The sequence below is a fragment of the Branchiostoma belcheri genome, unplaced genomic scaffold, assembly GCF_001625305.1.
Source record: "Branchiostoma belcheri isolate BF01 breed outbred unplaced genomic scaffold, Haploidv18h27 scaffold98, whole genome shotgun sequence".
NCBI classification, from domain to species: Eukaryota; Metazoa; Chordata; class Leptocardii; order Amphioxiformes; family Branchiostomatidae; genus Branchiostoma; species Branchiostoma belcheri.
The window spans coordinates 30359-53391 of record NW_017804664.1 but is presented as its reverse complement, the minus strand read 5'-3'; the positions used below and the strand labels follow the sequence as shown (position 1 = coordinate 53391).

Sequence of the window (23033 nt, the reverse complement as noted above, 5' to 3'; positions counted from 1 at the left end):
TGGGTGTGGTGGGGTATCCGGGTTTATTTTTCACCTCTCCAGGACATTACAGGTGCAAAAAAACATGATAGCTGCAAATTAAATGATGCTGTGGGTTAGGGAAGGATGTACTTTTTGTTGTACACTCATGCAACGCAGCATTTCTAAGACTGGCAGCTCATCTTGCCAACTGATTGGAATTATGAATTCTGTTGTATAATACACTCTGAACTTTCAAAACCCTGCAATGTGCCCTGTTCTTCACCACTACAATACTGCCCCCCCCCCATTTCAGTTCTTCACTATTTCACTGCTGCCTCCCTCCAACATCCATTACACATTTGTATTTCAGTGCTGCTCAATATAAATGCCCAAGTGTTTGTCCTGTGTGTGGGCTAGCCACACATTGTGCCCATTAGCAGTTGGGCAAGATCTCCCCTTCAGTAACAGCAGTCTCCAGTGCCATGCAATACGTATATAGTACAGTGGGTTCATTCCTGAAGCTATCCGACATCTCGCACACGCAGTCGTGCCTCAGTAAGACATAGTTCCCAGTTACAACTTTAATTCAGCCTGCTACAGTACTAGTTGTGTATGATGTCCCCAACAGTAACAACAGTCTCCAGCCAGAGGCACAGTCAGGCACCAGCCATGTTGGTTCTGTGTGTTTGTGGCAGATACAAACAGCTCCATTAACAGTTGGGTCACAAAAGTGCCTATTCTCAGCATTATCAATACCTACCACTACAGCAACATACATGGCTGTGAGATGGGGCAACTCATGCAAAACAAAATTATATTTCATAGCTATATATAAGTATATAAATTCTGCTGAGATTAATTACAATCTGCAAGTGCTAGTGCTTTAAGGAGTAGCAGGCCTCTAAGGGTTAGTAACGTACATGCAACCAGCCCTAGTCGCGCCATGTGCCTGCAAAAAGCTAGACTAAGTCTGCTCTGCTACAGGTACAGATACTATCGTGGTCATCTTGTTACACACAGACTGCAATGCGAGCAATTTTATGATCCCCTCTAAGAATAAGTAAGAAATGATAGTGAGCCTTAGGTTGAAAGCCATGTATGACTTTAATTATAATGATAGTCGTCTTACTAACAATTTCCATTCACAGTAATGATAGAAAATGATAAATAATGGAGTAAGAGTCCGACGTATATGTAATGTCTTTTCCCTCTGCAGCCCGCCTCCCCCCGCGGGTGCCAATGGTTCGCGCCATCTCCTTGACGACAGCGTTCTGGAAGAGTCTCCTGTGGCGTCCATCGAGGGTTCTGTTAACGGCATCTCTCTAGGTCAGTAATTACTGATAACTGTTAACCTTCAGCATGCTAAGGTAGTGTTTAGCACTGAGTTTGTACTTGTTATGTATTACTGGCAGCAGGGAGAGGGTTAACGGCATCTCTCTAGGTCAGTTCTGTTTGTTAATCTTCTGCCGTTTCGCACAGAGTCTGTACTTGTTATGGGGTGAGGCAGCAGGGAGAGGGTTAACTTAGCATGCTAAGGTTGCCATTTGGCACCGAGTTTGTACTAGTCTTGTTATGGGGTGAGGCAGCAGGGAGAGGGTTACTTAATGGCATCTCAGCACTGGCTGAAGGATAAAACAGCCTCAAACATGTTTGTGTGGTAGGAGTGAGATTGTGTCTGTAGGATCCGGGAAGGTAGCTGAGGAGCTACTGAAACATCGGCTGGGGGGGAGGTGTTAGGGGGGGGTTAGGGGGTTGTGTCATGAGAAGTTCAGCCTGATTTTCTCGCCTTCTATCCTGGATCCTTGGTTCTGCCTAGTTTCTGCTCATCCAGAGTTCTGCTCATCTGATGGTCGCTCATCCAGAGTGCTGAACTTTAACTCACTTGTGTTAAACATTGTCTCTTTTATGATAATCTCACTGCATAACCACCTACATTGCATGTACCCCCCTCCCCCGTTTCTCCACTCACATTTCAGTACAACATCAGGACTGACCGAACGGGACTGAAACAGGAACATGTCACTCTGTTGTTTAACCTGTTCACACCGGGACTTGTGAAGTAACATCAAATAACATTACTTATTGCCAAACAACAGTTTTTAAAGTTCTAATGTTGTGGAGCTAATGTTTGCTAAAGAGTTATAGTGTCATGCCAACGGTTTCATGGCAACCGTAGTGACACTGGTGTGTTGCCATGGCACCCGTTGTCATGACAGCCGTTGTCATGGTAGCCGTAGTGATTGAGGTATGTTGCCATGGTGACCGTTGCCATGGCGCCCGTAGTGACAGTAGTTTGTTCCCCTGCAGCGGTGCGGCGGAGGCCAGTCCGGGCCGCCTCTCCCCCCCTGCCGCATGCCCGGCACAGGAGACCCCCCCGCCCCCGCTCACAGTCCTGCGGGGCCTCCCCCCTCCTGGGTACCCCCCCAGACGGGTACTCCCCTCCTGAGTACCCCCCTCCCGGCTACCCCCCTCCCGGCTACCCCTACCTGTTCCCGCGGACGGCGCGGCGGCTGACCTCGCCCTGTCTCTGGTGCCTCCCCGGCTTCCCGTACCACCACAGAGGTTCGTTAGTGCAAAACAACTTCCCATCAACTAATCAGCAATTAAACAGCACTGTTAATCATTTTCCTGCACGGATTATCAGTGAGTGATCTGATTTCTGAATCAAAATTAAATCTAATCAACAATCACTTTGCTAATTGTGTTGATGCACGTTTTCATCTACAATAATCAGATTCTGAATTGCAAAATTTTTAAATCATAATTTGAATCTGATGATTGATTAAAAATCTCTTGATTGTGTTGCTGCACGTTTGTGATCAGGTTTTGTGAAGTTTTTGAGTGAAATTTTCATCCTTTCTGACTGCTAATCCTGAGTAATTATTTCTCTGCCTCTCTCTGTGCACTCGTGTCGTGTGTTGGCATCAGGTTAGTTCTGTCTTCATTTCTGCAGGGCAGCAAAATACCATGGGCTGTAGCTTAATTTAAACATTTATTTAGTAACAGTTGTGTTAGCTTAAAATGGTTTTAGTGCACTTGATTGTGTCCAGTTGGATGGAAGTACCAGCTAATTAAATTTGTTTGTCTGAGTACTAATGCAGTTGAATATAATTGCCATGCGCTGGTAACATGTAACATGTTTCCAGCATTATAATAAAACTTGCTTCAGCATGCAGCTGTAGAGTTAGGCAGATTCTGTCACTGCAGCCATCTCTCTTGACTGGAGAGTTGTTTAGTTAGACGGAAGGTCTCTCTGGGCCAGAGTATGGAGTAGTGGAGGTAGGCAGATTTGAGATGCAGAAGTGAAGCTTTGGCAGACTGGAGTCATGTAGCTGATGTCCCACTGACTTCCTCACTACACAAGACAGGGACTACCGACAATAGCTCAGACCTGAGGGCAACTCTGGTCACTGTACAGTTGGAATTTAACATTGGATTCCCTCAACAACAAGGAAGTATTATAATCGTGCTTTGATATTATAACCTACATAAACTAAAGAATCTTTAGTAAAGATGATATTCCTCAGACTCTTCAAATGGACTGAACTTTTTAATCCACATCCAGTAATATTCCAAATGCAAGGCTACCTGTACGGTCTGAAGTTTTTATGACTTTACAGAGTCTGAGTTCAGTGTGACCAGAGTTCCTGACTGCTTACTGCTCACTGTGTCCCCTACACATGCACTAAATGATTAAATGCACTAACAATGTAACACACATGAGTACACTAAGAAAGTCTACACACGTGCTAACACACTTACAAATTGTACACACACACACACACACACTAATGCACTTACAAAGACCTGCACTGTCATGCACTATAAAGACCTGCAGACATGCACTAATTATAATTGTGTACATGCACTAACATTGTCCAGTCACTGTGGTGTGAGCAGGTTACTCTCATTGTGCCACGCTGTGGGGGGTAACCATGATGTAAAGTTGGGACGAGGCGGTTTGTGTAGGTTCGTCACAGCTGGAGGATGTACATGGGGTTTGAGTGGGTTTGTGACAGCCAGAGGATGTCCATGGGGTTTGTGACAGCTGGAGGATGTGCATGGGGTTTTCTGTTGTGTTTAACATAAGTCTAACTTGACATTGCAGGAAGCAGCGAAGGGTCAGAGGTCAGCGATGAGCAAGAAATCTTCAACCCGGACAGGTGGGTCACCTGGAGGATGTGTGTGGGGTTTGTGAGTTGGAATGTACGACATTTTTCATGACTGGAGGATGTGCATAGAGTTTGTGAGTTGGGCTGTGCATGTGTTTTTCAGGACTTAAGGATGTGTACTGGTCATAAAGCTGCCAGACAGCACATGTTTCTTGTGAAAATATACATGTAAACGTTTCCTACTCCTTTTCATCTGTTGCTATGGTAACAGTTGACCACACCTTCCCTCCTCCTCCCCATCTGTTGCTATGGTTACCAGTTGATCTCACCTCCCTCCTCCCCATCTGTTGCTATGGTGACCAGTTGATCACACCTTCCCTCCTCCCCATCTGTTGCTATGGTGACCAGTTGATCACACCTTCCCTCCTCCTCTGCAGCTCGTACTGTGAGAGTCCTGAGTCCGACACGCCCGGAGACGTGGCAGCTTCTCAGTTCCCTATACAAGGTGGGTATGGTAGCGGCTCCCTCTAGCACCTGCAGGTAGTACTGCAGTTTCGTACAGCACACAGAGTAGCCGCTTCCTCTGTCACCTGTAACTAGTACTGCAGGAGATCTGATTATTTTTCATTTAAAGTCTTGAGAAGAGCGGAATTTAAAGCAGGCATTTTGCAGTTGGAGAAGGAAAAAATGGGATTTAGTCTTGTTGCATATAGAATTGAAAATTTCTATTTTATGTGTATTTTTCTACATACACTGTATTTCCGTGGCTGCAGATATGAATATTGTAATTTGACCCTTCCCCAGGGAGACGTAAGATGATACTGATGATGTAAATGTTGTAATTTGACCCTTTCGCAGGGTTCTTGAGACATAGGACGATACTGCAGATGTAAATGTTGTAATTTGACCCTTCCCCAGGGTTCTTGAGACGAAAGACGATACTGAAGAACGGCAGCAAGCCTCGCGTGGCGCCGTGGACGCGGTACTGGGTGGCTCTCTGGGGGACTTCGCTGATCTACTACGCAGCTAAATCACTGCGGGGGCAGGACAGGCATCATGTAAGTAAACCCCATGCATACCCTCAGGACAGGCACCATGTAAGTAATCCTGTAAACCCCATGCATACCCTCACGACCTCATTGAAATACCCTTTGGTTTTCTCTGTGTGTGTATGTGTGTGTGTGTACATGTAAGTATGTGTGTGTGTGAATGTGTGCGAGTGTGTGTGTGTGTGTGTGTGCATGTGTGTGTGTCTGTGTGTGTGTAAGCATGTCTGTGTGTGTGTGTGTGTGTGTGTGTGTGTGAGCATGTGTGTGTGTGTGAGCATGTGTGTGTGTGTGTGTGTGTGTGTGTGTGTGTGTGTGTGTGTGTGTGTGAGCATGTGTGCGTGTGTGTGTGTGTGTGTGTGTGTGTGAGTGTGTGTCTGTGTGTGTGTGTAAGCATGTGTGTGTGTGGGTAAGCATGTGTGTGTGTGAGCATGTGTGTGTTTGTGTGTGTGTGTTAGTGTGTTAGTTTATAACCTGTCTGCTGTATTTCTGCAGTTTAAGTCCACCCCAGGAAAGATTGTGTCTGTTGTCGGCTGGATGGTGATCCGGGGAGACAATCCGGTCCAGCCCGACATTTTCCTCCTCACAGACTCCGACAAAGGTGAGAAATTACACACACCTTCTCTTGTCTCTGATGTGCCAGCCCTGTTCTTGCCGATTGCCCAGTGAACTGTGCCAATCCTGATTGGCAATCCTGTCCTTGGTGCTGATTTTGCAGCAAACTGTGTCCTTAATACTGATTGGCCTGCAAACTGTTATCTTGAGGTTAAATAGCCAGCTCTGTCCTTGGTGCTGATTGGGCAGCCAACTGTATTCTTGATGCAGATTGGCCAGCTCTGTCCTTGGTGCTGATTGGCCAGCTCTGTCCTTGGTGCTGATTTGCCAGCAAACTGTATTCTTGATGCTGATAGGCCAGTTCTGTCCTTGGTGCTGATTGGCCAGCTCTGTCCTTGGTGCTGATTTGCCAGCAAACTGTATTCTTGATGCTGATAGGCCAGTTCTGTCCTTGGTGCTGATTGGCCTGTGAACTGTTCCTTCAACTCCCTATTTTGACTCAATTTTGATGTAATTCCTACACATTCTAGATGGAGAGCTTAGCCTGGGTACCATCCTACTTGTATGCCGGGGCTCCCACACTCGCTTCCCTAAGAAGTAGTCTGGAAACGCTTGTATCTATTTGGCTTGGTGATGATATCACATAATGAGGTAGGCCACATGGGGAGGGCTGGGCGGAGCCTCTTCCACTAGTAGATGACCCATCAGTACAAAGTCCACGTTGCCATGTGCTGTTTTGGTAAGGGCAAAAAGTTGCTGCATATGTATGACAAGTGCAGCCACAAATTTACCTTGAGTACAACAATTTCTTGTAGTTTTCTTTAAGCAAAATGTTCTTTGTGGCTCTATATAGTAGAGGGGATTCATTCCTCAAGCTACCGACATCTTGCACACGCAGTCGTCCCTCAGTAAGACATCTGGAGCCGCATAGTTCCCGTTTAGAACTTTTATTCAGCCTGTTCTTTGTGGCTCTGTTACTTCAAATGTTAGCAAAATCATGACAACAGTGTCTCTCAATGGCTACTCCACTCCATCCAAGATAAATAAACAACTCCTTCCTTGGTCAGTGATACCTGCTGGGCAGGCAGGAGATAAGCATCACCACATACTGAGAAGGACGTTAGGCTAATGAACAAGACAGAAGGGACCAATCAGCACACTCGGGCAAAATCTGACCGAGCCAGACGGTTCAGATCTAACCATTTCCAGACTACTTCTTAGGGAAGCGAGTGTGGGAGCCCCGGCATACAAGTAGGATGGTACCCAGGCTATGGAGAGCTGACTGTTTTGTACAAATTTTCAGGAAATACATATGGAGCTGACTGTCTTTTCTCTGTATTTTCTAGGAAACACGTACAAGTTCCAGGCAGGAAGCCAGCTGAATGCCCACCTGTGGTACCAGCACCTGGGCGAGGCTACCAAAGGGGCGCAGAAACAGGGGCCAACAAACCTCATGTCATTCGAATGACCACAGATGGACTACGCGTATCGTTCCAACGACCATAAAAGGACTACGCGTGTCATTCAAATGACCACAGATGGACTACGCGTGTCGTTTTTATGACCAAAGACGAACCACGCGTCGTTCAAATGACCCCGGATGGACTTGAAACTTGAAACTACTTGTGTCGTTTGAATGACCCCGGATGGACTAACTAAAGCCAAGGCTGCTGCAACTTTAACCGACTCGCTGGTGCTATAGAGGGACTTTAACATCTCAGAATGCTGCAATACGAAATGCTCCTGTACTGATGTGCAATGGTGCATAACAGAACCTACGGTGCAATTCAGCTGGTCAGTGTTGTATTGTACAGCTATGCACTGTGTAAGGAAACACTGCCAGTAAATACTACATACTAAAGTACTACTGGCCATTCATGTGTGGGGAAACAGGAAACACCACAGACTTCAGTACTACTGGCCATTCATGTGTGGGGAAACAGGAAACACCACAGTCTTCAGTACTACTGGCCATTCATGTGTGGGGAAACACCACAGACTTCAGTACTACTGACCATTCATGTGTGGGGAAACAGGAAACACCACAGTCTTCAGTACTACTGGCCATTCATGTGTGGGGGAAACCCCACAGTCTTCAGTACTACTGGCCATTCATGTGTGGGGAAACACCACAGACTTCAGTACTACTGGCCATTCATGTGTGGAGAAACACCACAGACTTCAGTACTACTGGCCATTCATGTGTGGGGAAACAGGAAACACCACAGACTTCAGTACTACTGGCCATTCATGTGTGGGGAAACAGGAAACACCACAGACTTCAGTACTACTGGCCATTCATGTGTGGAGAAACACCACAGACTTCAGTACTACTGGCCATTCATGTGTGGGGAAACACCACAGTCTTCAGTACTACTGGCCATTCATGTGTGGGGAAACAGGAAACACCACAGTCTTCAGTACTACTGGCCATTCATGTGTGGAGAAACAGGAAACACCACAGACTTCAGTACTACTGGCCATTCATGTGTGGAGAAACAGGAAACACCACAGTCTTCAGTACTACTGGCCATTCATGTGTGGGGGAAACACCACAGACTTCAGTACTACTGGCCATTCATGTGTGGGGAAACAGGAAACACCACAGTCTTCAGTACTACTGGCCATTCATGTGTTCTCAAGACTTACCCTACTACAGTAACTAATCCTTAATGACAAGGGTGTGCGATGTTTGCTTGAAATGCCCCTAAGAGAATGTCCATATTTGTGGAGAACAGTGCAAAGCTGACCCAACAAACTCCTCAAAACAACTTTTAAAGGTGTAAGCTTTAAGATTACTTTTACATGATTTTAAGAGCCACTCGAAACTGACTGAAGCAATGAGCTGCTCTTAAGAAGTGACTCAATGATTGTGCGTTTGCTGTGAAAGATTTGAGAAGACTCAAGAATAATGTGGAAAGTTTGAAACCTGAGAGGTTGATTTCTGGGCCTTCTCTGGTTTGCCATGTTTTCTGACTGCCATAATCGTAGCTATTTGGTGAACAGGACTAGCCTGTAGCTGTGAACTCATGCAATGGGATAAGGCAGTACAGTTAGTTTGTTTCTTTTCTTGCTTTAATGATGTGTAGCTTGTGTGAAGCATTTCAGACCTGGTCTGTTTGCTGCACTTAGACTGTTCCCAGCTAAGCGAACGCCGGTGCTACTTTTATTAAGGCACAATAACTGCACAGTTGTAGGTGTTGGGGAACACGATTTACTCACACTTCCTTCTGCTACAATGGAGGATAACTCAAATATGTGGAAATTTTGGTTGGCTTGTATGCCCATATTTGTACTGCATGACCATATTTGTACTGTATGACCATATTAGTACTGTATGCCCATATTTGTACTGTATGCCCATATTTGTACTTTACGATTATATTTGTACTGTATGCACATATTTGTACTGTATGCCCATATTTGTACTGTATGACCATATTTGTACTGTATGACTATATTTGTACTGTATGGCCATATTTGTACTGTATTCCCATATTTGTACTGTATGGCCATATTTGTACTTTACGACCATATTTGTACTGCATGACCATAAATGTACCTGTGAATTTTGTACAAAGTTGTTTTAGCTTGCAGAAGACCGTGGTTAGCAGTGTTAGCTCTGAAACTGACGACAAACCAGCCTTTCTGTAGTCCTGTGTTGCTGTGCTTCTCACCCTGCTCTGAGTCATGGGTTTTAGACTTTATATTTCAGGAAGTGTGTAGTAAAATAATTGTCTGTAAGCCGAGCTAGCTAAAGCTAAACCATGCGAACTGATGCTCTCCTATGTACAGTACTGGTGAAGGTTCTGTAGTCACTATAGTTTCACATTCACTGAATTTTTGTGTGTTGTATTTTAATTCAATTCAATTCAAATTAACTTATTCTGCTACTCAGAGACCTTCAGTATTTAGGAGGTTTTTCTTATTATATATAACTAAATCTGGTAGCTTGTATCTGGTGCATTGTGGGTACATCATGAGGATTGTGGGTAAAGTTTTCACAGTCAAAGAAAGGAGGGGGACAACCCTCATAACCACCTCATGTGTCAAGTATTCGTTTCTTTATCATGAAAGTTCATCTGTGTTGGTAGTTACTCGTTTAGAGTTTAAACTTTAAAACTCTAGATCCAACACACTTTGCTGATGTCACACTTCAAAGAAGCCACTTGACAAGCCTTACTGGGTCAGTCTACTGAGGAAGACCAGGGTGAAAGCTCTAGGTGAGAGAACTTTCTGTGTTATATCTAAAGTTTTAACTTTAAACATGTTTGTTTGTTTTATTCACATTTTGCTTGTCAGACAGGGATTTCAGACTCAAGCAGACCTAGCTATAGTAGGAGTATAATAAGATTCTACAAAATACAGACCAGATTCAGGTTTAGTTTATTCATCTCAAAAATCTCTAGCCACTTTCAACAGACAATAAAGTAACTATTATGATATATCAAATTTAAAGGCAACAATGGCAAAGTCAAGTCGAATACATGGATGTCATCACACTTGCACTTCTTATTACTGTCCTGACTCCTGTTGAGACACAGCAACTATCCTGTAAACCTGTCCAAAACCAAGCCTAATATTATCATATAAGGCTACATCATCTACATGTACAATTTGCACTGTCCTGCATTTGTCCCAATTCTGCTGCAGTACCAGACACAGCCAGCAGGTGTCCTGTCGCTGCAGTACCAGGCAGAGTCAGCAGGTGTCCTGCAGCTGCAATACCTGACACAGTCAATAGGTGTCAGAAGTCGGGCACCCAGCCACACCCTGTGCAGAGTTTGGTGCTCTTGTCGTGCCCATCCTTGTTTAGGCACGCCCCCTGTCGCTGCAGTACCTGGCAGGGCAGGTTGGTGTGCGTAGCGTCGCAGTAGGGGGGGTCTGCGGAGTATTTACAGGCGCAGAGAGCGTAGAGTCGCTGGGGCTGGGGGGGGACCTGCCAACGCAGGGGGGTGATACCGGTTCCCTTGTGAGAACCTGGAATGACAATTTTGACCAGGTAGTTATAAGAAGGCTACAATAGACTAAAATGTAAAGCAGGCAATTTTAACTGAAGGGGGGGGGGGCACCATTTAGCTTCAGGAGGCCGCAGGAAAGAATAAAAATTGACCAAATAGATAACATGCCTGGGGAGTTCAAGAGAGTACATTTTGCATCTAGCGGACCAACTCCCCCGACATGTTATCTCTCTTTATTTGGCCATTTTCTACTTTTTCCAGCCGCCTCCGGAGCCTGGTAGAGGCTAGGTGTCATTTACAACTAGTGGTTGCTTGGCTGTACCATTTACATGTGGAGGGGTGTTTGGGATGTACCATCGCACCAGGGCTGCTTCTTGCTGAGTCCACAGCGGCACCACAGTTTGACCTTTCCAGGCTCAAGGTCAAACACGTTGCAGGGGCCATACTGGTGTAAACAAACAAAAAAAGTACAAGCAGCCATCAGATCAGTACAAACACCCAAATAACAACATATAAAAGACAGTTACACACAAGATACTCAGACAGGTCAAATGTCATTACCATGGCAACGGCCGGGTACAGCTGCTTGTCAGCGGGAGGCTGTGTTGCCATGGCAACAGCCTGTGCCTCCTCCGGGTCGGCCGAGGTCGTGTCAGTCATTGTGTGGTTTCCATGACGACAGTAGATTCTGGCTGGACCTCAGAATTTTCTGGGCGTCGAGCCAGAAACGGGTCCTGTTCTATGAACTATTATGAGGTAAGGAGACTGTTATTGAGTAATTTCCAAGCAGATCCTAGATAGGGTGGCAAAAGACAAACCAAATTGCCCAGGCAGTACTAGTATCCATTTTTGGACCCTCTCTGGCAAATGGATCCTGCCTGGCCAATTTGATACTTTCTTTTGCCACCCTAGGATCTGCTTGGAGGTTTATATGACTTATATGTTGTGTGTGCATCTGAGACGAATTAAGATGCCAGCTGTCATGCATGCTCTTTTAATTGACATGTAAAACATTAACTTCATGACTTTAGGAAATGGAACTAAACAAAATCTAAACATTTCCATCTTTGAGACTCTCCGTTGTGCTTTTATAACGTTTGTCAGGTCTGTGAACACCATATAACGTTACATGTACTTCTCGCCCCCCTCCCACAGTTCCACACATTTCGCATTCGCTAATCTCAGAGGCCTAAATTCCGCCCACTTTTCTATTCTGGTCCTTCCGGACCTATATCCCCCTCCCCATATAAGTTACCTTCACGCCCCAAGAACTCGGAGACAAACGCGTTACTGATATGTATCAACAAAGAGGCTACAACCTCAGTGTTAGGAACAGAAACAACGTTTTACACATGTAACACACTCTGTGTCCTACCAAGGACAGTGCAGAAGCGACTTCTAACGGAGCCTACGCAAACTGCAGTCTGGTGAGCGCTAAATCATATATCACGCCTGCGCTGCCGTTATATTTTGTTCCACGATGCCGTTGGAGATCTTATATCTACGGACCAGCAATAATAGTTTTTCAGTTTCTGGTGCTTCTCCACCTTTTTCCAAGAAGGAAAGAACGCAAACCGTTCCACCAGCACGACAGGCCTGCAGTCCCAGGCTAAGTATGGCAATTCCTCATTAAACTCTCGAGAAAATCTTCCTTTATCAAGTCACAAAGTCATTTGTGACAGCTCTATGTGAAAACTTTCAGTGCACATAAGATTTTCTCAACTAAATTTCATTTCACTTCACCTACATCTAAAACTGAATTAAATGATGTAAGAAATATTACTGATATGAGACAAACCCGACAATTTTCTCAATTTCTGTCAATCTCTATCAGCTTTAGTGACGCTGGTAGCTGTAAGAATGAGGCTAAGCTGCACCCACCCACCACGTTGGCTGGGAGCGAGTCTAACTGCTTGTGACACTGATGGTTTCTACTAATTCTAGGAATGATTTCCGACTTCGAGCTACTGGATCTCGGCTACTGCCACTCCACCACATTGGCTGGTAGCGAGTCTATCTGCTACTGATCTCTCCCGTACTGTACAACAGTGATTTTTTGTTTGACAGCTGTAAGAATGAGGCTAGGTAACGCCCACCACGTTGCTTGGGAGCGAGTCTACCTGCTACTGATCTGTCCCTTGCTGTACAGCGATTATTCCGATTGAAAGCAGTAAGAGCGAGGCTAACGTAACGCCCACCACGTTGCCTGGTAGCGAGTCTAGCTACTTGTGATGCTGTCATCTGATCCGCCCTGCGCAGACGGGTTGCGCAGTGGGTAGTTGCAGGCTACAGGTGCAGCAGGTGCGAGGAATGGTGACGATATTTCACCGGTTTTCCGTCATGTTTCCGTCTTTTTCTCCGCGGTTTTCGCCGTAACGCCTTACCGAGACGCTGCCGAGGTGCCATGCGGGGACCCGGGCCCGCCCAGCGCCGCCCAGCCGGCCTGCTAGCCCCCGGTAACTGAGCGGGACCAGCCCGCTAACCCCGGACCGTTACACGGCACCTCACAGGTGCGAGCGGCGACAGGTGCGACGTTTTGCCGTCAGGAGCACCTCAGCACGACGTCAGCAGCGTCAGGTGGGCCGCCGAACGTCGCCGCAGTACGTCAGGTAACGTTACGTAAACCCGAACGCTACAGGATGACGTTTACGTTCCCGAAAGAAACGCCGACGGCCCCAAAATAGAAAAAAAAAATCTGATATATTTTATACAAAACTGACGCCTTCCTTACGGTCCACTTAAATCCAACCCCAAAATAGCAACATTTTCTAATTCCCGTAACGCTTCTGACTGTAGCAGTTTGGATGTGAAATGTAACAATCCTCGCGCCCTGCACCTTAATGGCTACATTAACATTAAATGGCTACATTGTTATGAGGGTGTAGCAGTTCAGCCATTGTTCCTGGCATGTCACCCGGGATTTTGGCGCTATTGTCGTCCTACAAATTACCTGCAGGGAAATAAACACGCTAATATCACTCCGTACTTATGTACAGGTGGGTTTATTAAGGTTAGTTCCAGGTATAACGAGATTAAGTATCTGTTTTGTGACATATCCGATGCAGTATCAGGTTTTGGGCTACTGTAGGCAAGCTGTGGGGGAGGGGAGTTCAAATTTATTCCTAGATGTTCATAAATGTTAGACTTTTAAATTTACAGTAGCTTAATTTCCTTTCATTACATCAACGGCAACAAATTTATTATGCATGAAACAAGCAGGAAATTGTTGCTTATATATATAAACCCATACAATTCTTCACATTTTTCTCACACATACATGAAATTTCACATTCATCAAATTTCATCTCTCAAATTATATTCTGCGCCATTCAAGAAGTATAATACTAGTAGCTTAAGAATCCTGAAGAGAGTTTGTGTCTGAGGGTAACAGTGAATGTTTCGGTGCGTTTGGATCGCCGATGTGCCCACAGACATTTTTATTTACCCCCTCCCCGTAAGTAAACAACGCAGCGACGATTTGTTTACTTTCCTTACCTTCCGCCAAGGGTCAAGGTCCACCCATTAACAGGTCATCTTTAACTCAGTCACGTCAGGAATGAAGCTCGTTATTAGATCATCTAAACCTCGTTAACGACTCGAGTAAAAATCTGCGGCTTTACCAACAATCAGTCCATAATGGACAGTCCGAGTACGTGGATAAACGTTGTAGAGCAGGTTACTAGACTAAGTATATTGTGTGAAATCTTTCTATAAATAGAAGTTAGAAGTTTAAACAACGCGACCGCACCTGTTTGGTGAGAAAGTGGGAGGTTTTATTTGCTGAAATCAGTCAGAAGTTAAAATCGTTAAATCTCGGACCAGAGGTTGAACAAATCTCTGTATCAAGTAATGTCATGTGTTGTACTTTTTTTTTAAAGAAACAAAAGCTGGAATCTAGGGGCTTGGAAAAAATGTTGTATTTCCTGTTTTATGTCCTAAAAAAATTAGGGTCAGTAGACTGTGCATGTAGGGATTTTCTTTTTCTCCTTTTCTAGTGAACAGATACAAATGCGATTATTTAAATGTATTACAATGCAACACTTGCAGGAGCATTATTAACTTATAGTTTCAATGTCAATATGTTGGAAAACCGATTGTACAAAGTTTGATCACTCAGATGTCAGGTCATGGAGCTAGAAAAGGTTGATCAGCTCGAAAGTTTATGTCTCTTTCAGGGGTCCACAAAAAAAGGGGCTAGGGTCGGTCGGGACCACCACAACATTTTTTTTTCTAGGCCTAGTTTCCTGTACACCTGCACTGGTGCAGGTAACTTCAGTATGATCTGCACCAGACAATGAAAAGATCTGTGTGTGTCAGGAAGGTGGATTTATGGGGTCTGATTGAAGACTGAGGCGGAACCGTCTAATTTCTGTGTTTGGCAGTTCACAGCTGGCAACAATCAGTTCAGCAAACAAACCTGCACACGATCAGTTCAGCAAACAAACCTGCACACGATAGTTTACACACCTCTTACCTGGACTTAGTGCAGGTGACATCAGAAATCCATTCAGATTGAGCACTGTGTAAGTTAAAACAACAGAAGCAGGACGAAAACTGAAGATTTCTAATGCTTAGAATATGTTTCAGAATGGAAAAAATTATATATTGGTGAGAACCACCTTCCCTTGTCAGGAAACCATAAAATGCTTGAGCTTCGTAACTCTAATTTTAACCCCCAAATGTCACGGCAGATTAGAACTTAAGCTCCATGACTTTAACCCCTCAACTGTCATGGTGGATTCCATTTTATTTCAGCAACATTTTGCATTTAAATACCGGTATGTATATCACATGTACATGTATGTATTAAGTAACATTCATACAGTCTTACTCTTAATATACAAAATAAAAAAAGCAACAGAAAAATGTTTGATGTAAGAAGAAAGGTTTACATCATTTTGGAATGAGAAAACTTAGACTAACTTCAGGGAATCAGACTAAGTTATTTGCAACTGTTGCTCATTCATGGAATCATTTCATTATATGTTTATATTTCTTGTTTTGGCCTTGTTTTATGTCTATCTAATTATTATATCTAATTATTATATATTATTATTATTATTAAGTCTCTAGATACTGGGTTTCACTTGGTACATACCAAGGTTCGTGATGGTTTCTTGTGGTGACTGTTTTTGTTGTTTGTCCTTTTGTCCCAGAATCCAAGATGGCGGCGAAGCGTGGTGATCCCATGATGCACGTGGAGACGCGTAGCCTGGGTCGGAGGTCGTTGTCGAGTAACGTACGCCGTCTGCACGACCATCTGAACGTTTCTCTGGACGAGGCCGAGCGGCAGGAGTTCGTGCAGGCGCTGAACGATTATCACTACAAACGGAACGTGTACGACCTCGTGTATAACCTCCGCATTCTCCTGGACACGCCCGAAAAACGGCAGCTTTTCTCACTGCTACGGAAGGTCTGTAGCTGTTTCTGTTTCTGTATAGCCGGACCGGGTATATTAAAGCCCTTCGGCATAACGCACCAGTAGTTAGATCACAAAGCAATCCATATCTGTATTGGTGTAGCCGGTTTAACCGCTCTTCTGTGTTATACACCAACTTCGCAGGCACGTGGCATGGTGGTAGCTAGCTATTTCACACCGAAGGACTTGTTACACTCAATCTTTGCACTTTTGATTGCAGGAGTTGTTTAAACTGTGTTTTAGTGGCAACAAGTCCTAGTCTACGATAGTTCTATGGAAATACGAGTTTTTGAACACCTCAATTCTTGGTTGATAAGATGATATTTGAAGTAATGACTGTTTCTCGTTGGCAGGTGATCCCGAAGTCAGACCAGGCCCTGTTTGACATGCACACGTCCGAAGCGTTTCTGTCGAAGGCGCCGGGGATCCACCGCGCGGCAAGCATGCCCGTCGCGTCCGGCCGCCCGCTAAGCCGGGGGAGCGTCGAACTCCTAAACCGTCCAGTCAGCACGATATCCGAACCGGAGATGGCCACCACGCGAAAACCGCCCGCCACCGCAACCGAGCCGGAACTCAAGACTAAACCTACAAGAAAACGAACGAGCCGCAGAACTTTGCGACGGACTCCTTACAAGACGTGCGTAAGATCGTGATTAAGAAACCGGCGAGTTCTAAGGAGGGGATGGGGTTCTCGATCCGCGGCGGCTGGGAGCACGGCGTCGGGATCTACGTCTCGTGCGTCGACCCGGAAAGTCTGTCGGAGAAGGAGGGCCTTCTCGTGGGCGATCAGATCTTAAGGGTCAACGACCTGAACTTTGAGAAAATGACTCACGAAGAAGCTGCCAAGGTGAGACTTAAGTTTCTAGTTGCCATGCGCAAACCCTTAATGTATTGTGCATAGCACAATTGGCAGATAAGGAACATATGCTATATGCCATATGCTCTATGATACACGTATTACTTGTAGCTTGTGCAGGCTTGTTTATTTTTCTTACTCTGTTCCAGGTGTGATACCTTTGTAACATACCACAGGTGTGCTACATGATATGATATTATCAGGTGTGTAATCCTGATTACCTGTACCAATACAGGTGTTACCTGTCCCAATACAGGTATTACAGGTGTTGTGTAGAATCCAGGTATTACCTCTGTACTGTCCCCTGCCCCCTGCATGTATTCCCCACATGTATTGTGTAGATTGTTGTGTAGATTGTTCCCTGTGCCCCCATGGCCAAACATGTATAACCTGTATATTGTGTACCTGTGTGTTGTGTAGATTGTCCCTGTGCCCCCAGCATGTATTACCTGTGTGTTGTGTGTATTGTAGGGCTGCGTACCTAAACGCAACATCAGGTACAGGTACAGGTACCGGTACAGAGGTTTAGGTACAGGTCCGGACCTGTACCTGTACCTGAACAATTTGACAAATTAACACGTGTTCTTCACGGAGGCTTACGCGGCAAAATACAGACACAACACAAAAGCAACAAAGGCCTCTGACCTGATTTGAGTTTGTTGACCAATCACAACCCTGGATCAGCCACACTCTCGCGATGTCTAGTGAGACTGAGGATCTCAAATCAATCGACGGTGTTAACGTCTTTTCCAGTGCTAATTTTTCGTCTTTGTGGTAGCATTTACCTATCTTAAGTCATATACATGGTGTAAACTAGCTATTTCGGTATATACTCGTTACTTCATGATCCGGTATTTTGGACCTGTACCGAAACGATTTTTACGGTATTGGACCGGTACAGTGTACCGGTCCGCAGCCCTAGTGTATTGTCCCCTGCCCCCAGCCTGTACATGTATTGTGCATACTGCCCCCAGCCTGCCCCTTTGCAAATGTCATCCTGACAAAGCCTGTATAAATAATAGATGTCAGGTTCCTATTGTCAGGACAGAGGAAAGGGAAATAGCTTCATTACAGGAACTGCAATTATGTTGGTTTCAATCATAGTGTATTTAGATAGCTTTTTTTAGCAATTTGAGTAAGATACCATACACATACATTGGGCAGGGCGTGAAAATTGTTTTGTGCTAAATATATAATAGATGTATTCTTTTCTAAGGGGTCAAAATTACAGTTGCTCTGAAGATCCAGGACTAAAAAAAGCCAAAGTCATAGGAAATCACATCAATTACAGGAACTGCAATTATGGTAGATAGATTAGATAGATTTTGATAACACTTTGAGTAAGATATTATACACAGTATAGATCAGTAGGGCAGGGCGCTTTGTGCTTTAGATTTCTACTGATGTAACATGTAAAATGCTGAAATACTAATAGATAATGGTGGCTTACATATAGACTATGCGATTCCAAGCAGAGGAGTCCTGAAGTAAAAAAAAGTGTGAAATATGAGTGTTTGTGGGAAGGGGGGGGGCTGATTTATTGAGTTAGAGTTTCTAAGAACAACCACCTGTTTTCAGTACATGTGTGTTTGTTTTGACCACAGCTTGGCTTTAGATGAGTGAGTGACTGTTTTGCTCTCTAGGACAAGCACAGCACAGTTTGGATAATGGCTTGAGTGAAGTTAAGAACATAGTAGGTTGTGATAGATTCTAAGGCTGTATAGTTACAGCTGTGATAATGTAGACATCTGTCCACAACAAGCCTGGTTCAGCATGTATGTACATACATGTATGTTGTGATAGTTTAGGTGACTGTACAGCCTGGTTCAGCATGTATGTACATACATGTATGTTGTGATAGTTTAGGTGACTGTACAGTTATGTATAGTTACAGCTGTGATAATGTAGACATCTGTCCACAGTTAAGATAAGATAAGATCAGCTGGGATGAAGGTTTGTTTACCTTCATGCCTGATTACCTTAAATCCACAAACATAACCTAAATATGTCAGACTGACAGGATCTACAATCTAAAGTACCAGGTATAACTACATACAACATACAGGTAATGTATTTTATTACTCCCAAAATATGTGGTCCCTCTATGGCTGTTATTTAGAACCAGGGACAGGGACTGCTTTAGAGTAGAGCTGGGCTTGTGAAAGGTACTGATTCGATGTGTAGGTATGGTACAGAGCTTATGGAAGATGTGTAGTTCCTCTTTAGCTGTTATTATTCAGCAACAGACACTGCTACAGCACTGAGCAGGCAATAGGTCATTAGGTAAATACAGTGGTACCTACATACAATCTTGCCATGGTTCTACCGTGGATGTATGTTATTCAGTACCAGGGACAGACACTGCTATAGCAGTTAGCAGTGGGACTGCAAGCTGTGGTTTGCAGACTGGTACTAAGCAGGACATACCAGTAGGTAAAAACTGTAGAACCTGTTAGCACCAAGTATTTTGAGCCCAGGTACTAGTAGGTAAATACTGTGGAAGTTATAATATAGAATTTTGTGGTGGTTCTGTAGATGTTGTTATTCAGCACCAAGGAGAGATACCACTGCAGAAGCTATTTGCTGTGGTAGAAAAACCTCTGTATGGAACGTCCCATTTGTGTTGCAGGTGTGAATTTTGGGGCTTGCCCAGATGTGCTCTTTAAGTAGGTTTTGTGCTTGTGACCAGGTTTTTTCTGGTCCTACATCAATGGACAAATTACTTAATAGATCACACATGCAATATTATATACAGGGCTGGAAATACTGGGTGCATGTACGTGTGCTGTGCACCCATTTTTTTTCTGTGGGTGCACCCAAGTACACAGCATATTCTTACATCTTAACTTATTTTTAGTGCCAGAAAAATGATAAAATCACTGTAGTACTTTCTTTAGAAATGAAACATAATTAGTTTTTGCTGACATTCTACTTATTTTATTGTATATGGTGCGCCTAAATTTTTCTTTATGCACCCATTCCCAAAAATGAATTTCGCGCCCTTACATAACATCATTATTGGCTGGTGTAGATAATAATGATTGAAGTTTTCAACTTGGCCTTGAGAAAGCCAGATGAAAATGAGTCTCAGCCTGTGTCAGAATCCACCGTGACTCGGAGAGAACCAAAATTAGAACACGGACTTGAACCCGGCAGACTGTAGCATATGCCTCCATCTGTCAGCTGTCCTCAGATGACCCCGCCAGGCTGACATGTAGATTATCCTGTGCAGAACTGGTGCCAACAAAAGTCAAATGTCTTCCCGCAATGTGGGAAATTCAATCATGTCATCGGATCTTCCATCAAGCTTTACACACGCAGGGCTCAAAATTTATCTTTGGGGAAAAGTGCACTTACTGGGTGCACCCAAACTAAAAACTTAACAAATAATATACAAATAATAATATAATTATGCACCATATAAGATGAAATAAGTAGAATGTTGCCAGCTTCAGGTGACCTTGAACCAACTTGGAATATTTTCAAGATGGCTGAAGGTCAAGTGTATTTCAGCAAAAATTTCGGATAAATGAAATCTGACTCATAAATACTTGAAAAACTCTTCTTCCCCACAACTTTTTTTTCATTTATTTGAATAAGTGATTAAGATTCACCCCTTCCTTACAAATTGGTATGATCTAAATCATGACTATCAGGCTGTTACCATGGTTACAGCATCTGACCTTGGTTTGAAGGACGCCCCCCTCCCCCATGTCATGAATAAAGCAGGAGGTTCTGTTGTGTTCCTGTCAGTCTGCATGATGTTTATTATTGTAGTACCTGCATCTGTGCAGGCATAAAGGCCCACATGTAACCTGTACATAAGGGCTGAATGGGGTCAAATGGCTGAGTACAACTGGCTAGGCTAGCACTTAATATACTATTCCTGGCATTCCTGACAAGATGTTAGGGAAAGGCGTTAAATCAGTCAATGTGACTTTTCTTACTCCACCCAGGTGTAAAATGGGTGCCTCTGGGACTCCTAAACAAACTTTTCACAGGAACATTTAAACTATGGGGATAATTTTTGTAAATTTTGAAAGTGTGCAATAATATATGGCTCTGTCTGTTATGATTTTAATTTGTAATGTTAACTCAGCAGACGATAGATAGATATCGGTAGATAGATAGATAGATAGATAGATAGATGGATAGACAACTATAGATTAGACAACAGTAGATTATATGCTCACTGCTACACATTGTCAAGTTTTCTGCAATGATGCATAATTATGCCAAGTGCACTAGTCCTTTAAATCTCTCCTCACATTTCATTTTCAACATAATCAGATGTTAATTTTTGTTATGGCCTAAATTTTTATCTTGACAGATGTAACACAGCTGAGGTATAACTTTTGTTCCTAACGTTAATAATAATATGAAAGTATCCTGCCCGAAATCTGCCCAAAAACCTTTCCATGTTTTTGTGAGTCTTTTTGCACTTCATCAGCTTAAGTTGTGAAAGGCAGTCTCTACAGTTCCTTAACTTGTAAGCGTGAGAAGTGTATAGTTCCCCAGAAGTGGTCTAGAGTTACCTACAGGCTGGTCCTGTTCCTGTTTGTTTACATTTTTCCCGTGTAGTGACCTGTGACCTGGTCAGCTGAGTGCTGTAATCCAGATTGTAACTCATTAAATCCTTTATTTGTCACATTTGGTATGTCAAGGTCAACCTGCACCCGAAGAACAATTCAAGTGCCACACCAGTGGAATTATAGACAGCCACTTTCCAACTTCAAGTGCACCAACTGTTCAAAACTCCAAACTATAAAACTGGTTAGGAGGTACCTTTTTGAGCCACTATATTTGAATTCCATGGTAAATACATTAGACAGCTCATGGATGTTAGAGGGGTGGGGTTAGAAAGCTCATGGATGTTAGAGGGGTGGGGTTAGAAAGCTCATGCATGTTAGAGGGGTGGGGTTAGAAAGCTCATGCATGTTAGAGGGGTGGGGTTAGAAAGCTCATGGATGTTAGAGGGGTGGGGTTAGACAGCTGATGGATGTTAGAGGGGTGGGGTTGTCCAAACCAGGATGTTTTGCTTCGTGTCACGCCTCTTTAGCAAATAAAGTCAGCCCAACTGGGCAGCATTCAGTCTGCAACAGTTCGAAACTAGGGCTATGATTATGACAGTTAGACTAACTGTTCATACCTTTGCCATGGACATGTGCAACCACAGCTTCAAACACAGTCTCTGGTAAGGCGAGTCGTAACATGTCACACTGTTTTTTTAACATGTCACACTGTGCTGCTCTATGTAGAGAAATGAAAGGGAGACTGTCAAGACTACAAATAAAGCTTGTTTAAAGTTAAAACTTTTGATCTGACCCAAAGATCCTCACCTACATCTTTTGACCAGTCCCTCTGGTGTTACTTAGTAGACTTGTGTTGGATAAAAAGTTTTAACTTTTAACATTTAACATTAACCAACACAGATGAACTTTCATGAGACTTAAGCTTGTTTGGTTTCCTCAAGTCCCCACATTTCTGAGTTAAACTCCAGCAGGTGGGTTTTGCTGGTCATTGTTACGGATCCCCACATTTCCTGTAATCTAATTATGTCTGACAGAGGAGATTTGGTTACCATGGTAACCTGTAACGTGACCCTGGGTATCCATGGTAACCGGTAACGTGAGCCTGCGTATCCATGGTAACCGGTAACGATAGCCTGTGTATCCATGGTAACTGGTAACGTGAGCCTGCATGTGTGTGGTTCTTGGGAAGTCTGTAATCAGGTTAGTGCAGGTTCCACGGTGTGTCAGCTGGGAAGGGGGAGGGGGAACAGGTGGGGTTTGGCAGAATTGCCCAGCCCAGTATAATACAAAACTTATGTACATGTACAGCTACTACAAGATGTTTTCATTTACCTTTGTCAACTATTGTACTTTGTTATCATGTTATCTAGTAAACAGATTTTACATGTGTGCCATATGTATTTTTGTATTTCTGGCATGCTAGGTCGGCAGATGTTATCAACACACCTACACAGCTGTTGTTGTTGTTGACTGTTGTTGTTTATTGTTTACTGTTTACAGATTTTCCGTGTAGGGCGTAAGTTTGTGCTGATGGTGCGGCAGGTTGGCAGAATACCCAAGTCGTACGTGGCTCACCAGACCTACACATGTA

The 23033-nt window shown here is 43.9% G+C and overlaps 3 protein-coding genes across 4 annotated transcripts in view; 2 read left to right on the top strand and 1 right to left on the bottom strand.

Annotated features, from left to right (window-relative positions):
* LOC109462031 (ras-specific guanine nucleotide-releasing factor RalGPS2-like) overlaps window positions 1-8220 on the top strand; it is a 68086-nt gene extending 59866 nt beyond the window's left edge. Inside the window, exons 14-19 of the mRNA XM_019758517.1 lie at window positions 1178-1287; window positions 4070-4124; window positions 4511-4578; window positions 4992-5131; window positions 5615-5720; window positions 7021-8220. Of these exons, the coding sequence (XP_019614076.1) occupies window positions 1178-1287; window positions 4070-4124; window positions 4511-4578; window positions 4992-5131; window positions 5615-5720; window positions 7021-7142 (601 nt within the window). The 3' untranslated portion in view covers window positions 7143-8220. The remainder of the gene's footprint in view (window positions 1-1177; window positions 1288-4069; window positions 4125-4510; window positions 4579-4991; window positions 5132-5614; window positions 5721-7020) is intronic.
* Window positions 8221-9609: 1389 nt separating this feature from the next.
* On the bottom strand, window positions 9610-12031 carry LOC109462035 (CDGSH iron-sulfur domain-containing protein 3, mitochondrial-like). Of its 2 annotated transcripts, none has more exons than XM_019758527.1 (4): window positions 12011-12031; window positions 11197-11381; window positions 10990-11080; window positions 9610-10654 (listed from the first exon to the last, which is right to left on the bottom strand). In XM_019758527.1, the coding sequence occupies exons 2-4, from the start codon at window positions 11293-11295 to the stop codon at window positions 10422-10424; spliced, it is 423 nt and encodes a 140-aa protein (XP_019614086.1). In that variant the 5' UTR covers window positions 11296-11381; window positions 12011-12031; the 3' UTR covers window positions 9610-10421. The 2 variants fall into 2 exon arrangements, with proteins under 2 accessions (XP_019614086.1, XP_019614085.1); XM_019758526.1 differs by having other exon boundaries at window positions 11891-12011.
* A 747-nt stretch (window positions 12032-12778) lies between these two features.
* LOC109461938 (whirlin-like) overlaps window positions 12779-23033 on the top strand; it is a 27197-nt gene continuing 16942 nt past the window's right edge. Inside the window, 4 exon segments of the mRNA XM_019758418.1 lie at window positions 12779-13244; window positions 15792-16048; window positions 16408-16683; window positions 16686-16901. Of these exon segments, the coding sequence (XP_019613977.1) occupies window positions 15800-16048; window positions 16408-16683; window positions 16686-16901 (741 nt within the window). The 5' untranslated portion in view covers window positions 12779-13244; window positions 15792-15799.